We start from the raw sequence: 16688 nt of genomic DNA, 5'->3' as shown, positions 1-16688 counted from the left end.
GATAGAACTGACTGAAAACTTTTTTCTTTGGTGAAAAATGTCAACACAACAAAAAAAACCTTGTTTAAATCAAGCTTTCAGGTTTTGATTGAAAATGGAAGAATTTGCAAGTTCTGGCAACTGAATCATCAATATATTCTGGCTTTTAGACAAAAATGCAATACCGAGGTAAACTTAATTTTTTCTCCATTTTAGTTTTGATAAAAAAAGACAACAAAAAAAGACTTGGAATGAGAATTTCAACCAGCTCCGCTAACCACCAATCTGTCTCCCGTTCATGCATTGCCAGAACCCGTTCTCAATTGTTCACGTCTGTACCTCCTTAGTAACTCCCCTGATTCTGCAAGAGCCTCCCATTCCTACACTCTACCCCTCATTCTGTTTCCCATTCACAGTCAGACTCTTGCTCTTCCAGAATCTTCCATCCCTACAAACACACCCCTGACTGACTGTCTGCCCAAAACTAAGAGCCCAGAGCTTCCTTCCCACCCCCTTGTGCTATTCCTGACTGCTGGTCTATTCTCTACCCCACCCCCATCCCACCATCACCTCCTGGAAATGCCCTGGCTCTGGCAGAACCTTCTAGCCCCCGAGTCCACAATGTCTGATTAACTGTCAGGCTCTGCCCCCAACAAAACCAAGCTTTTCCAGAACCTTCCAGCTCTATACTCCTGATGGCCATTCAGTCTGTGCTTCACTAATAAACCCCATTACTTCTCAAAGCTGTCCTCCACACACCATCCCTGACCTGCCACCCTGCTAGTCTGTCCTCTGCCCCCATCTTATTAACTGCCCCAGCCCTGCCAAAATCTTCCCCACTTCCCTCCAGAGCCCCAGTGATATCCCTAACTGCCAATCAATTCCCCACCACCCACGGGCCCCCATCCCATGAGCCGAGCTCTGTCACAAACTTTCCTCCATTGTTCTCATCACTGACTTACTAACAGTATCTCCCCCTCCCCCCGCCCACGTCACAAACAGAACTCGGCACTTCCAGAGCCTTCCTTCCCCCGCTATGCCTGGCTGACAGTCGGCTCCTCACAAATGGAAGTTGCTCTTACAGAAACTTCCATCCAGCCATTATGAACCCGAGTGCAGGTCTGTGTCTCAGACAGAGCCTCACTCTTCCACACCGTTCCCCCCCCCACATCCCTAACTGCCAGTCTGTCCCCCACAGACAGAGCCCTGCTCTTCCCAACCCCCCCACGTCCCTGACTAACTGCCAGTCTGTCCCCACAGACAGAGCCCCGCTCTTCCCGACCCCCCCACGTCCCTGACTAACTGCCAGTCTGTCCCCACAGACAGAGCCCCGCTCTTCCCGACCCCCCCCACACCCCTGACTAACTGCCAGTCTGTCCCCCACAGACAGAGCCCCGCTCTTCCCGCCCACCCCCACATCCCTGACTAACTGCCAGTCTGTCCCCACAGACAGAGCCCGCTCTTCCCGCCGTCCCACATCCCTGACTAACTGCCAGTCTGTCCCCACAGACAGAGCCCCGCTCTTCCCGACCCCCCCACATCCCTGACTAACTGCCAGTCTGTCCCCACAGACAGAGCCCCCCTCTTCCCGACCCCCCCACATCCCTGACTAACTGCCAGTCTGTCCCCACAGACAGAGCCCCACTCTTCCCGGCCCCCCCACATCCCCAACTGCCAGTCTGTCCCCCACCGACACAGCCCCGCTCTTACCCACCCTCCCCCACCTCCCGGACTGCCATTCGTTCCCCTCCAGACAGAGCCACGCTCTTCCCGACCCCCCCACATCCCTAACTGCCAGTCTGTCCCCACAGACAGAGCCCCGCTCTTCCCGCCCCCCCCCATCCCTGACTAACTGCCAGTCTGTCCCCACAGACAGAGCCCCGCTCTTCCCAACCCCCCCCACGTCCCTGACTAACTGCCAGTCTGTCCCCACAGACAGAGCCCCCCTCTTCCCGACCCCCCAACATCCCTGACTAACTGCCAGTCTGTCCCCACAGACAGAGCTCCGCTCTTCCCGAACCCCAACGTCCCTGACTAACTGCCAGTCTGTCCCCACAGACAGAGCCCCGCTCTTCCCAACCCCCCCACGTCCCTGACTAACTGCCAGTCTGTCCCCACAGACAGAGCCCCGCTCTTCCCGACCCTCCCCCACATCCCCAACTGCCAGTCTGTCCCCCACAGACAGAGCCCCGCTCTTCCCAACCCTCCCCCACATCCCTGACTGCCAGTCTGTCCCCTCCAGACAGAGCCCCGCTCTTCCCGACCCCCCCACATCCCTAACTGCCAGTCTGTCCCCACAGACAGAGCCCCGCTCTTCCCAACCCCCCCACATCCCTGACTAACTGCCAGTCTGTCCCCACAGACAGAGCCCCGCTCTTCCCGACCCAGCCCTTCCATGCAGAGACAGATTTACAGTAAAACACAGGGTGCCCTGGCATGCGGTCCCCAAATGACAGGAGGCCCCAGGGCTGGGCAGCTGCTGGGGCAGAAGCTTGGTCCTGCCAGCTTCTGGGGCTCCTGCTGCAGGCTCCCCTCCTTCCCTGCCCTTTTTTTCTCTCCCATCTAACCACCATAGCCCCCTGTGATGAAAGTGGGAATTTACTTTTATGAACAATAAATGCAGGGGGCTTAAGAGCTTCCCCTGGGCCAGAGAAAGCAGGTGGTGTTTGGGACATGGAGCCACTAGGGCTGTCTAGGTTCCAATCCACATGGTTGAATGGGAGACCCTACAGAACAATAGAAACCTCAATGCCTGGGCATGAACACCTACCTGTGATGGGTTTGGTCACAGAAACCCCCTTAGGACTGTCACCTGACGTGCTGAATTTGCCTTTGAGCCCATTTTTCCTGTCAGCTTGGGACTTCAGAACCCTGCCTTGTTGAGCCAGACACGCTTGCCAGCTGCAAACACAGACCCAGGTCTGGTCCATGCCCCCAAAGCTGCAGACTTTAACCAAAAACTGCTCAACAGGTTACCTATCTCCAGCAGCCAGACACCCAGTTCCCATTGGTATCCAGACCCCAAATAAATCCATTTTACTCTGTATAAAGTTTATACAGGGTAAATTGTCCACCCTCTATAACACTGATAGAGAGATATGCACAGCTGTTTGCTCCCCCAGATACTAATCACTTACTCTGGGTTAATTAATAAACAAAAGTGATTTTATTAAGTATAAAAAGTAGGATTTATGTGGTTTCAAGTAATAACAGACAGAACAAAGTAAGTTACTAAGCAAAATAAAACAAAACACGCAAGTTTAAGCTTAATACATTAAGAAACTGAATACAGGTAAAATCTCACCCTCAGAGATGTTCCAATAAGCTTCTTTCACAGACTAGACTCCTTCCTAGTCTGAGCCCAGGACCTTGTTAGTTCCACCAGGCATCTTAGGTGAAAAGCAAGGGATTTCACATGATTGGGCCCCTTGGTTCTGTTCCACCCCCTTTTATAGCTTTGGCACAAAGCAGGAATCCTTTGTCTCTCTCTGGGTTCCCACCTCTCCTTCTAAATAAAAAAGCACCAGGTTTAAGATGGATTCCAGTATCATGTTGCAGTCTTGTTTTTTGTTCTAGTATTGCAGACAAATAAGATAATGTATAAACAAATGCAAATGTTTACTTTTACTGTCTGCAAGTATGCTAATCATGGTCTGCTAGAAAGGTATAAAGATTGTTATGATTGTTTACTAATTGAGAGATAAACATAGAAGTGAGAACTGAGTTTTTCTTCGACAATGTGATATGGTCACATGTCCTGTGAGACCCCAGCCTTCATCCTTCCAGCACTGGCCTGCACATACCCAGGAAGTTTTGCAAGTAAACAGAGCCATTGGCAATCAATTGTCCTAGTTAATGGGAACCATTAAGATTCCAAGCCACCATAAATGGCCCACACTTTGCATAATTACAATAGGACTTCAGAGTAATATTTCATATTTCTAGTTTTAGATACAAGAATGATACATTCATACAAATAGGATGACCACACTCAGTGGATTATAAACTCTGTAATCATAATTTACAAGACAGCTTTTGCATAAAGCATATTCCAGTTACATTATATTTACACGCGTAAGCATATTTCCATAAACCTATGGAGTGCAACGTCACACTGCCAAAGGGGAAGCTGAAGCACCTGAGCCTGGATGTGGCTGGACAACAAAGGCATGAGGTTGCTGCTGAAGTCAGAGCAGGACAAGTAGAGAACAAAGGTGGACCCCACGGAAGCAGGCATGGTGAACCCATGGGACCCTGACCCATCTGATCTTTGGCCTAAGACTACCTCTTTGATGCTAGCCTACAGCCTTTCAGCTTCTGTATTGCAGGTGACTGATGAATTGGTACCTTATGTTGAAAAGGCTGCCTGGGGTCGCTGTAGATACTCACTGAGGGCACTGCACCCTGGAGAGGAAAGTCTAAACAGGACCCTACCTCAGTTCAGCTGCCAAGTGGGTTGCTTGGACCCCAAGGCTCCGGTCTCAGAGTCACTGAGGTTACAGTCTGGCTGTTGCAGAACAGTGGGGATCCTTGGGGTCCAGGACCCTAAAGTAGTTACTAGCAGGAGACTGATGGAAGGTTTGAGCATAGCACAGATGCTGTGAGTCAGTGACACTGCCCTGCTCTGCCCCCACCACCAGAAAAACTGGCCGGTCAGACTGGAGGATCAGTTTATGGGCAGAGAGCAATGACTCTCAATGGCTAGCAAGTGCCAGCTCTGAATCCTGTGAATTCCCAGAGCAGTGTCTGCAAAGATTAGGATCAGATTTTCCAATGGGAGGTCTCACTGTGGACTGTAGATTAGCACGCAAAGAACTGTACCTACAAGGATGTTTTCGGGGGCAAATACTGAGACAAAGTGGCATTTCCTGTAATATTTTGACACCTACATGCCTCAGTTTCCCTGTGTGCTTTTGCATTGCTACCCATGGGGTGCAAATGGGTTAAATCTGCTCTTGGGGGCAGATTAAGATACAGGAGGTGTTTGTGTCACACAGCTGTCTGGGATGGTATGAAAGGGGTCATTCAAGGACTGGTAGAAACTGACCCAAATCAATGGAGAATTTGGAAAGGCAATTGGGAACCCCACTGGGTGTGATGTTCAGACCTAGCAAACACCAACTAAAACAAAGGAGATTTCCCCTGTCACATCTTGGAGGAGAAGCAGGACAAAGGCCCCAGCTAGAGAACAAAGGGGAAAGGTGATGGCTGGGAGAAGGGCTGGCCTCTGGGGAGACAGAGAATCTCGCCCTTGGGACTGATAAGGAGACTGAGACAAAAATGGATCCCATACCAGCTTGGCTGGCTGATTGCACTGGCTTGGCCACTGGGGACCAGGCCTTAACCTTTGCCTCCCTATGCTGCCCTAAGAACTTACAGATTCTGTAGCCAGGTGACTAATAAATTGTTACCTTGTTTTGAAAAGGCTGCCTGGTGTTGCTGCAAATACTCACTGCGAGCAGTGGGTGCTGCAGGGGTACAATATACACAAGCCTCCCGTAGGAGTCTGGAATCACTGCAGGGAATAGCTGGTTGCTGAGGGCCCAGTTTCAGAGTCCTGGAGGCCACGGGCCAGGCCCAGCCCAGTAAAGGTACTAGTTACAGGCTGGGCATAGACCAGACCCTGTGGATCTGTGACGAGAACTATTGTGTGCCCAGATTTGGGTGCGTAAATGGTAAGCAGCTACCAGATGTGGGAATACAAACTGGTGCTTCTTCCCCTAAATCTCCCATAGAATTAGAGGCTATGGCTGAAAGTGGGGCAGGGTGGAAGAATGTTCAAAACGGCGCCTTTCTGAGATGTGGCCAGATGGCACGTAGGTCTCCAGTGGTGACATTGGGGCTTTACAACTTTTAATTTTCAAACTGTTCCTGAGAGCCAAGAGTGTCTGCTCACACACGATGCCCAGGAGGCAGCCAGCTCCTCGTGAAATCAGACCCAGCTCCTGAGGAACAAGTGAATGGAGCTTCCTTGGAAAATGAGTTTGTCGGAGGCTTTAGAATTCTTTAATTAGCAAATGTGTTTTTCTTTTAGAAAATAAACAAGGACACTTGCTATTTCAGTTACGCAAGTGCAGCTCACTGGCGTGACTGCTTATTTCAGGGCAACTTTCTCACAAATCCATTTAGCTACAGCCGTGCAGGTTTCTGAAATAGCGCGGTTCCCTTTGATCATCCCACAGCTCTCCCTTTCTGCAGCGCCTGTTAGCTGGAACCTGGGGAACAAAGAGCAGGTGTCACTGGGTGTTTAGCTTTAATGAGTAAGATCTTTAGCAGCTATCCCTCGTTCGGAGCGGTGGCCTGTCTCCAAACTAGCTTCCTTCATCCCTACTTTTCTACAGCGCCCTAGTTAGTAACGTGCCTCCCAGAGTGGGGAAGGAGCTGGGGAGGCTCAGTTCAGTGCTGGAAAACACTTGTCCACTTGCAAAACCAACCACAATGATTGACCAACACTGCCCGTGGGTGTGTTCAAACCCCACTGTTGGGGAGCCAAGCCGAGGAGCCCAACAGCGCCTGTGTGGTTCTATTTTGTACAATTGTGCCATGTGCACTGAGCGGTGTCTGGAGTGGGTGGGGCTTAGTTGGTGGGCGGGGCTTGGGAAAATACCGCCACTTTCCCCACCCCCATTGCAGCCTTGGTGAAGGTAAAATGTGCTGCTCAGCAGGAGAGGGGACCCTGACCCTGCATTAACGAGCGCATTGCTGGACAAGGGCCACCTTACTCAGGCAAAATAGCACAGCTGAGAGCTAACATAGGCGTGAACAGCTAAGTGCCTCTTCAGCAAGACAAGGATTGTGCTTAAACTAGTGTCGTCCCAGACATGCCCATTCTCCAAACAGACCCTGGCCTGACCCCCCTTTATCCTGTGGTCTTGCAAGCACACGGGGGCTTGAGACTGACCATCTCTCCATGGGGAGGACTCTGCCTGCTGTTTAACTTTACTTGGGCTCACAGACAGCCCCTGCTCCCGCTAGCACTAGAGAGCACTAACCTTGTGTTCCCACTTGTGCACCATGCAAAACACACTCAGTTTCAAAGCCAGAATAGGAACCATGAACACTCACAGTGTTTCATCGAATGTGGAGCCGTCCACCCAGGTCCATTTCCTCTCTGGGGATGTAACACTCAGTCCAAACCAGACCAGGTTCAGTTGTGGAATACTCAGTACATACGCCTGTAAGTGACAGGATGGAGGAGTCTGGGTGAATATAACCTGCTAGAATTCTCTGGATTCTTTACTTTCTCAGCAAATGACAGAAGAAAACCTGCTACACAGCTCTGCAATAGATATAAACCCAATTTCTGATGTTTCCCTTTCCCAGTCTCACCCCCTTCTTCCCTTCCACATATCAATGATATTTTAATGTGCTCTGTAATAGATTTTTCTTAAGCCAAATGTCATACAGCTGGAGCATTGTTGTTTTGCTGGAAGCCCATTGTATTACATTACATCTAGCGACACTCATCTCTCAAGTATCAGGGGATAGCCATGTTAGTCGGTAGCCACAAAAACAACAAGGAGCCCGGTGGCACCTTAAAGACTCACAGATTTATTTGGGCATAAGCTTTCGTGGGTAAAAAACCCACTTCTTCTCAAGGGGTGGGTTAAGCCATTTTTATTTACTGTACCATCTCCTCCTTGTCTTGGATCATGAGCATCTGAGAGCTCTTTGCTGAGCAGTCCTCACGACTCTCATTCCATGTTTTACTTTCTTTAGAGACCCAATAGCACTTGTTCTTGTGCGGCAGCCAATCAGTGGGGCACAGTTTGCACCCACAGCCCTCTAGAAATAGACATGGAAAAGGCAGCATTAAATAGGCTGGAAGCTTCTGAACAATGCTGAGCTTCCCTGTGTTCACGAAGGGCTTTCGAACGATAAACATTCTCAGCCAAGACATTTCTCTTTATTCATTGTTTGTTTGAGGAAAGGCTCATTGGAGGTGTGGGTCAGGAGAGAGGTGCTCTGGCAGAGCTGTAATGTGAATAGGAATTCATAAGCTCGGGCACACCATTCACATTTTACAGGCTCAGTATCACACAATGCATTTCCCCCCAAGGAGCACCGAACCGCTGAAATGAAAGACACAACAAAACTGTCACCTTCTCTGCTGAACCACTTCTGGAGCACTTTAAAAGTAGTAGGAGGGAGGTAAGGGATTCTCATAGGAAGCTCTGAGGGCTGCGTGTTGATCACACTCACAAACACACACAAAACCACCTTACAAGAACAGTATTGCGGTTGCAAAGTCAAGCACTCAAAAGTTAGGAAGTGTCAGAATTAAGGTTGCCTGTGCAATCTTTATTGGGCTCCTTGTGCATATGCATTATGATCCAGTCCGTAATTACATAGTCACATACCAGTTTTCTCCACTAGACCCCTGTGTCATTCAGGGCACATGACGGATGGGCCTTTAGTTTCCTGGATTGCTGCTACCAGGTGGTGTTACAAGCCTCATGTATAATCTGCAAATGCATATCCTGAATACCTGTGCTCAGTGCCTCAAAAGTCAGTATAGGGAAAGCCAGCGCTAGCTAGTGGTGGAGTAGGGAGGCTGAACACCTGGGTTCTAAACCCAGCTCTGACACTGCCCCACTCTGGCTGTGTCTACACTCGTGATCATTAAAATCCCAGCATCCTTGTTTGACTAACAGAGGATTTACCAGCTTGTGTAACTACATTTTTTCCTCCCTAAAAATCTCTCTGGAAATTTCAATTGGATGTGGCAAATATTTCCAAATTATGGTCTATGAGGTGCTTGTAGGTGCTCCATGAAAGCTGACAAGTCAGATGTGCCCGGCTTCTCCTTGTTTCCAGCTGCTGTATCTCACTACAAGACAGCTACACTTACATGTAATGCTTTCCCAGTACACCTCTACCCCGATATAACGTGACCCAATATAACACAAATTCGTATATAACACGGTAAAGCAGTACTCCGGGGAGGCAAGGCTGTGCACTCCAGTGGATCAAAGCTAGTTCGATATAATGCGGTTTCACCTATAATGTGGTAAGATTTTTTGGCTCCCGAGGACAGCGTTATATCGGGGTAGAGGTGTACTACTTTTCTAAGAGCAACTTCTGTTGTTGCCATTGGGATGTTATTGGATTGCAAAAGAGAGGTGAGAAGGGTGGGGTCTGGGAGTTTACACATGGGAAGGCAGGCATCCATTAGGTGCTCTGTGTTAAAATATGCTGCACCATGCAAAAACATTTGAAACTACCTGGGATTTGGAATTGTTTTTCACTTCCTCTCCTGTGGTATTGTATAATGTTGTGTGCTACTAAACAGCCAGCAAGTTTCATCCCACATGTGATCACACTACAATGGTAAGTGAAAGGATATAAAATGTGCTTGTTTTGTACACATTAGAAGTACTTTGAATGACCACTAGATATCACTCCTACTACTCTGCACAAACAGCTGAAAACTTATTTATCAGAGCTGCCTGAAAAGTGGGATTTTCCCTGGCAAATTATCAGAGGGTTTTCCCCTTTTTTGCTTTCCTCCCCACTGGAGAAAAGATGTGAAAAGATAAAATGTACAGGAAAGTGGGGAAAAGGCCATGATTTTGAAACTAAATATTTAGTTTTTCTCTGAAAATTTCCCCTTTGGAAAAATTTCAGAAAATTGAAAAATAAATTTTATCATGAAAAATAAAATTTGACAAAACCCTCTTTTCTGATTAAGAATCAGAAATGTTTCAGCCAGTTGTAGTATTTATTTTGCAGCCATCAAACAGAACAAATGACAAGAAAAATAAAGACGGGAAGATGAAGCTCTGGCACATCTCAGCTATGTATAAGTTATTGTGACACAGTAGCTGAATTTTCAATCAGCAAGTTTGGAGGGAGTGTTCTTCCAGGTGGACACAACGTTGCAAAGAGCGCAAAGAATAGCAGATATAGTTACCTGTTGAGTTGTTGTCTGGCTTTGGATACAAATTTTGATTCGAACAAGACTGGGAATCCTTCAGGCTGGAATTACATTCAATTCCATTTGTTATTCTCTTTCTTCCAGTCTGACCTTCACAAGGACATGTTACAAAAGAGAGAAGGTAAAAAGTATCAACTCACCAAATACCATGGGAGATCTATTGAGTTACAATGGGGACAGAGAAGCAGCGTGAGATGGAATCTGACTCATTATCCATTGCAAGGTTATTCCACATTTTTGCACTTCTCACAGTGGAGCTGTTACAGCCAAATAATGCATGTTTCATGTATCAAGCTCTCAACTCTACTTTGTTTATGTAACACTTTTGATGTCTATGGCAGTGATGAAATGCCTGGTAATTTATTCAGAAATGTTTTGGAGGCCAAAAAATAGAATCTAAATGGAATTGCAGGGGAAGAGGAGAATTCACTGAGCCAATGAATCTGTGGTGCTGAGATACTCACCCCAAACACCAAGCGCGATCACAGCTGCCGCCAGGATGATGTTCCCGGCCCATCCAAGCCATAGAGCCATCCGATGCCAGCGTGGGCACTGAGGGATTTCTGCAAGAGTCAAAATCTAGTGTAAAGATTCATAATGAAACATGGAAACTTCTTCTCTGTTGTAGGCTGCTCGGCTGGAGATAAGGATTAAGTTCAGGCTCACGTAATATGAGGAGGAAAATGATCATGCTCAGAGTTTAAAACTCTGAGGCCACACATCACCCTCACAAGGGCAACATTAATTGTCCAACTAGATGGAAGTGGAGGAAAGCTGAAGAAAATACCAAAGATATCTAATGTTTACTAGTTAGCAAGTTCACATCAACGGTCAAGCAAGAGGTTTCCTTCTGATTATTGATTAACCAGGTGTGGGGGTTTTTCCCCAGAGTTTGCAGCCTTGAGGCCCCTAAAATGCCACCACCCTTCTATTGGTATCCAAGGCATCATATGCTATGTTAAGAGGATGTTTACCCATTGTACAGCCCCTCCAGTACTGGTGCCCTAGGCCGCCTGCTTCTGTTCCTCTGGAAGAGACTCCAAGAGGGGTTCAGGGTATCCCAGAGAGCACAGATCTACCTGGCCATTACTGCTTGGGAACTTAAGACTCGCAGTCCTAGAGAGCCTGAGGAATATTCCCTACAGCCAAAGGAGACAAATCTTTTCCTTTCCCTGTTTGTGAGAGCCAAAGGCAAGGCTCTGGGCCTGTCCTGGGCCACTGACACCTTCACAGAGTTGGGGGTACAGTGTTGCTGAAGGAACTGACATTTTTCTAATGGGACAGGATACATCTGGCCTGTTCTCTTAGAGATGAGGGGGAAAGGCACAAGAGTCAGCCAAACGTCCTTTGTAGAATTTGTCAGAATTTCCCTGACTGGTGGGAATTACATTTTCTTTCACCTGGGCTTGCAGAACATTGAACAGCTCCACTGCAGAGATGCTCTTGAAACTGTCTAGTCATCAGGAGGTGACACTACACAAAGACTATGTTCTCATGCAGGACAAGGGCATAGTAGTGTCCCCAAATGGGGACTCTTCCATGTCCTGGAAGCATCACTGCCCCACACGTCATCGTCTCAGAAACCAGTGTGGAGGGACAGTAGGCTAGGCCGGTGCTGGCTCAGCCAGTGCCAGTGCTGATCGATGAGGCACCAGAATTGGAGCAGACAGTGGCTGATGGAGCTTCCACCAAATCCTAGAGTTCTGCTGGGGCAGGAGTTACAGCTGCAAGCAGATTGTGACTATCTTGACTTCATTATTCAAATCTGCAGAATAATTTCTGAACATGATTCAGTTTTTAAATCCCTTGAACAGTAAATTCTTTGAATGGGAAACTAGTTTCCTAGTAACTTGCTATGTTGACATTTGCACGTAGTTTTCAAATTTTAGGGAAGAAAGTGATGGTGACATTCTAATGTTTGGTGCTTTTAAAATGGCTCTGATATTTTCCTACTGTAAAAAAATTAGAAAAAACACCAGGAAGTACAACCTTAGAAATCACTTTACATTTTCAAGGCTGTCTTCAAAGAGGAAAGGGCAAGAGACTTAAAAATGTAATTTAAAATAAAAAAGTAACAGTCTCTAGGCTCCACTGAGTTTGTAATCATGGCAGGAGACCTCAGTGCTTTCAATATCAAAGAACTTAACTTCGAGTAACTTTAAAAACTGAAGCCCATTATTCATAAAAGTCCATCTTATGTAAGAGTTCTCATTAATAAAAAAAAAGTATGACCTTAATAGAACAAGATGTTCTAGAGACATAGGTGGACAAAAAAGCGGTGTATTTTTAAAAAAGTAAAAAGCTGCTTTTCTGTTTAATTAAAATAATTAAATGATTTGTTAAATTGACTTCAAATTTTCAAAAAAATAAAAATAAAATTCTTGTCTGGCCCCAGATTAACAAATTTCAGGATAAAATGTGGAGGGGAAGAGGGAGGTTAGAGATGGTGTTAAAAAATTTGTCTTATATTAGAAACTCTTTGAAAAATGTAACTACTGTGGCTCCACAATTTAAGCTCCAGCTTCCAAGGAAAGTAAAGGACATGTGTAGGGACCTACCTCCTGGCCACAGCAACCCATTTTCATTTTCCAGCCCCAGGAACAGCATCCGGGACGCAGCTCATGACCCCAGTGGCCTGGGTGCATTACAAGGGACAGGAGTTCCAACTCTGGAGGCTTGAAGGGAGAGAGATCTGGCATGGACTGGGCTCCCCCAAGAGCCATACCACAAACCAACACCTGAACCCAGGGGTCTATTTCCTCCCTCTGTGATAAGTCTTTTGCTGCAGCCAGCTAATTAAATTAGTCTTGTTGTTCAAGCAGTAGCAGTTTGTGCTGCAATGCTGAAGCTTCAGGGTTTCAACTTTGCTGAAAATACATGATGGGGGTTGCTACAGGGGCACATAACAGAATTTGGTTTTACCCTTTTCCTTTAAAAAAAATCTAGTACATTACATACAAAGAAAACTCCCAAAAGAATGATTTCAGAGGGGTAGTCATGTTAGTGTGTATCAGCAAAAACAATGACGAGTCCTTGTGGCAACTTAGAGACTAACAGATTTATTTGGGCACAAGCTTTTGTGGGCTATAATGCATCTGATGAAGTGGGTTATAGCCCATGAAAGCTTATGCCCAAATAAATTTGTTAGTCCCTAAGGTGCCATAAGGACTCCTCTCATTGTTTTTTCTCAAAAGAATGTTATTTAGATTGCAAAGTCAAGCACTCAAAAGTTAAGAAATGCCAGATTTACAGTTGCCTCAGGAAACTTATCTCTGCTCCCTTGTGCATATCCATTATGACAATGTATGTCCATGTAATTAAAGACTACTTTTTTTCCAAAGGATCCCTGCCTCATTGAATACACAAGATGGTTGCACAGTGAGGCAGAATTAAGGTTGTACAGCAACTGTATGTCTGGCATTTCCTAACTTTTGAATGCTTCACTGTGCAAACTAAGTAATGGTTTTTAACTTTTTATATGTAATCCTGCATATACTGTACTATACACAGACTGAGTGATAAAATATCTGAACGATTAGTATTTAATTTGCTTGTCAACTGAAATATCAGCATTATATATTTTGATTCTAAGATTAACAGCATAATAGTCATCTAAAATGGCCTCTCATTAGTAGCCTGACTCTATTTATAGAAAATATGCTCTGAAAATAGCTAATATATTTACTATTTTATTATATTATTAGGATTTTTTATCTCCAGATACCAACCTTTTCAGGAGAGTCTTGTAAAAAATTATACTATGATTTATATATTTACATTTTACATCCTTTTAAGTTTAGTTTCCAGTTCCTTGTATATTCATTATTCCTGGAACACTGAAAGCTATTATTTTTCTTCCTCTTCTTCCTACTGTGATCATCTTTGTTAAGAGTTGTCCAGAGTTTAATTGCTCTGAAGTGTAATGACTTGACTCCTCACAAATCCTCCCTTTCCAGGTCTATTCAGAAACCAGTACAACCCCCAGCTGCATCCCCCGCTGTTTTCTTCATCCTTTATAGACCAAGTTGCCTTTCATTTCTTTCTCTTCTCCTCACCTATTTCCTAACCTGGGATACTAGACTTCAGTCTCCCTACTTGCCTCTTCATGAATCCTTTTCTCCTCACTTCCCTCACCATGTGGAATCACCTCCATGACCCTCTGCACTGACTTCTCAGCAATTTTCCAAATCCAATCTTTTCTCCTTGATCCGTGTGATATAAGGTTCTCTCCAAGAAGAAATGAAAGACACTGAAATGAGTCTCCCAGATTCCTTGTGTTCAGTCTTCCCAAGCCTTGACCCGTGCATTGCTCTTTACCTCTGACTTACCCCACTATACTACGTACTGCATCTTCAATACAGCATGAATATCCACCCCCAAGTATAAAAATGCCATAAAATAAAGCTGTCTTGTTCTTCACATGTAATTTGCATGTATAGACTGTCAGTAGATCTGAAGATTTCTGTGACACTTTGTATTAACATTAAAGTAAAATTCACAATATTACATTAAAGAGATTCAGTTCCTAGTTCTGACAGGTGGTAAATTACCTCATATTTGCTGAGTCCTAACATAAAAATGGAACATAGAGACTCCCACCTGCTCTTTGTTTCTAGAAAAATCTTTCTTTAAATATCTGTGCTACCTGTAAAAACAAAAAAATACAAAAAACCCCACAAAAAACAAAAAAGTGGAATCCAAACCAAAAAAGAGAGCCTACCACTACAAAACTAAGAAGCTAAATACACTTACTGGGGTGCTGAGCTGGATGCAGTGACTTTGAAGTGGGAAAAGCTCCAGGAATGTTTAAATCAGCATATACTATTTCTCCAGCCATGGCAAGTGCAGAGGAAGATGAGAGGGTACAAGAAGGCGGACTGTCTAAGAGTTGCCTCATATTTATGCATGAGCCAAGATGACAGACGTATCCAGTAAGAGGAAGTGTCTATCAGAAGGTTTTGACTTTCTTCTTTCCTAGCAAGCTAAGAGAGAAATCCAGGCACTAGAGATAAAGTGTTTGAAGTACAATTGCACCAGCTAATCTGAGACATTCTCTCAATACATTAGAGCTGGTACTGGGATCAGATGAACTGTTGATTTTTCCTATATTAAAAGAAAGCTGCTCCCTGTTATGTTTGGTTCAGAAGCTCTGGACATTTTAAGATGAGAAATTCTTATCATCACATTAAACTGGAAAACAGATTGAAAAATAAGAACTTTTTAATTACAATTCATATTTCCCATTGGAGACAGATGTCTTTAATTTATCTCATCACTAGGGACAGTCATACCCCCCTCTCTAGCTGTTCTATTCAGGCTCTACACTGTTACCCCTTTTAACCTGACTGTCTGCTCAAAGTCGGGAGCTCTGTGGGTTGTTCCAGTTAGGAAGAGAAATTGCTGACGGAGTCTGTTACCTTTGATGCAATCTTATTTACAAAGAATGTACAAAGTCCTGTTTCCCCAAACACAGGAGGAACCAAACAGGAGCCAGTGTCCTTGTTCACAGGTCCAAAACTCATTTCAGCTTTCCAACCCAAATCCTCTCTCTAGGCTACTCCTCTGGCCAAACCATGCTCCCAGTGGCTTGTTGCTGAGGCTGCGTCTGTTCCCCTCTCACCCTCCACCCCCGGTTTCACTCTCTCTGCTCTGTCTCATGCTTCTCTTCACACATACACACACACATATATCTCTGGCCAAACAATACACGGTGGAGCCTTCTCCCACACAGTGTTCACGTCCACCTTTGTCTTAAGTGGGGACTTGTGATTATAGAATCACAGAAGATTAGAGTTGGAAGGGACCTCAGGAGGTGTCTAGTCTAACCCCCTGCTCAAAGCAGGACCAATTGCAACTAAATCATCCCAGCCAGGGCTTTTCTTAACTTATCTTAAATCAGGGGTTCTCAAACTGGGGGTTGGGACCTCTCAGGTGGTCGCAAGCTTACTACATGGGGATCACAAGCTGTCAACCTCCACTCCAAACCCTGCTTTGCCTCCAGCATTTATAACAGTGTTAAAGATACAAAAAAGTGTTTGTAATTGATAAGGGGGTGGTGGCACTCAGAGGCTTGGTGTGGGAAAGGGGTCACCAGTGCAAAAGTTTGAGAACCACCATGACTTAAATGAAGGCCAATGGCTAAACCTGCAATAGCAGCATTAGTACCATTCCTCTGAGATATTCCGACTCTTGTAATAGCACTTCCTTGGCAACCTGCACCTGACCCAGGGAAAAGCTGCTCTGTTGCACTAGGACTACAAGGCACTGAGTGACATCCTACTGAAGTAATGGGAGGAAAGGGTGCTCAGCATTGCACAGGACAGACCCCTGTGTCTGATCCCTGGACTGTAGGAGTCAGCCAAGGTTCTGCAGAAATTTTGCCCACAGGAAAATAATCAGGTTTCCTAGTCACACAGTGACCTGACAAGTAAGAAGTACAGTTGGAGGAAACTGGTCTTATGCAGTAATGCCGGCATCTCTACATCTCACGTAGCACTTGCTAGTAACATTAGTTTATTAACTACCTGGTTGATAAATCTGCAGCTCCAGAGGTGTCTCCTCCTCACTTCTCTGTCCATCCCTCGTACCCCTCCTGTTACTGCAGCAAATCTGCCCCTCTGTACAGAAATCCTAATGACTACAGCACTGCAGTAAAGGAGGCAAAACAACCCATCTGATTCTCCAAGATCCATGCAGCAGAATTATAGTCAACGGAGCTATTTTGCACGGTGAACTGGCTAAGCAATCCAGGCTGCATAGCCCAAACATCAGA

General features: G+C 45.7%; 2 protein-coding genes across 2 annotated transcripts in view; one reads left to right on the top strand and one right to left on the bottom strand.

Annotated features, from left to right (window-relative positions):
* Window positions 1-16688, top strand: part of LOC120392530 (killer cell lectin-like receptor subfamily B member 1B allele C) — a 126081-nt gene that overhangs the window by 82764 nt on the left and 26629 nt on the right. The window lies entirely within an intron of this gene.
* On the bottom strand, window positions 5580-16608 carry LOC120392513 (killer cell lectin-like receptor subfamily B member 1B allele B). The gene is made up of 6 exons (XM_039517316.1): window positions 16441-16608; window positions 10381-10495; window positions 9893-10006; window positions 7610-7764; window positions 7045-7154; window positions 5580-6194 (listed from the first exon to the last, which is right to left on the bottom strand). Exons 1-6 carry the CDS (start codon window positions 16606-16608, stop codon window positions 6074-6076), a joined length of 783 nt encoding a protein of 260 aa, XP_039373250.1. The 3' UTR covers window positions 5580-6073.

The sequence above is a fragment of the Mauremys reevesii genome, unplaced genomic scaffold (assembly GCF_016161935.1).
Source record: "Mauremys reevesii isolate NIE-2019 unplaced genomic scaffold, ASM1616193v1 Contig1, whole genome shotgun sequence".
NCBI classification, from domain to species: Eukaryota; Metazoa; Chordata; order Testudines; family Geoemydidae; genus Mauremys; species Mauremys reevesii.
This window is presented reverse-complemented; position numbering and strand designations above follow the sequence as displayed.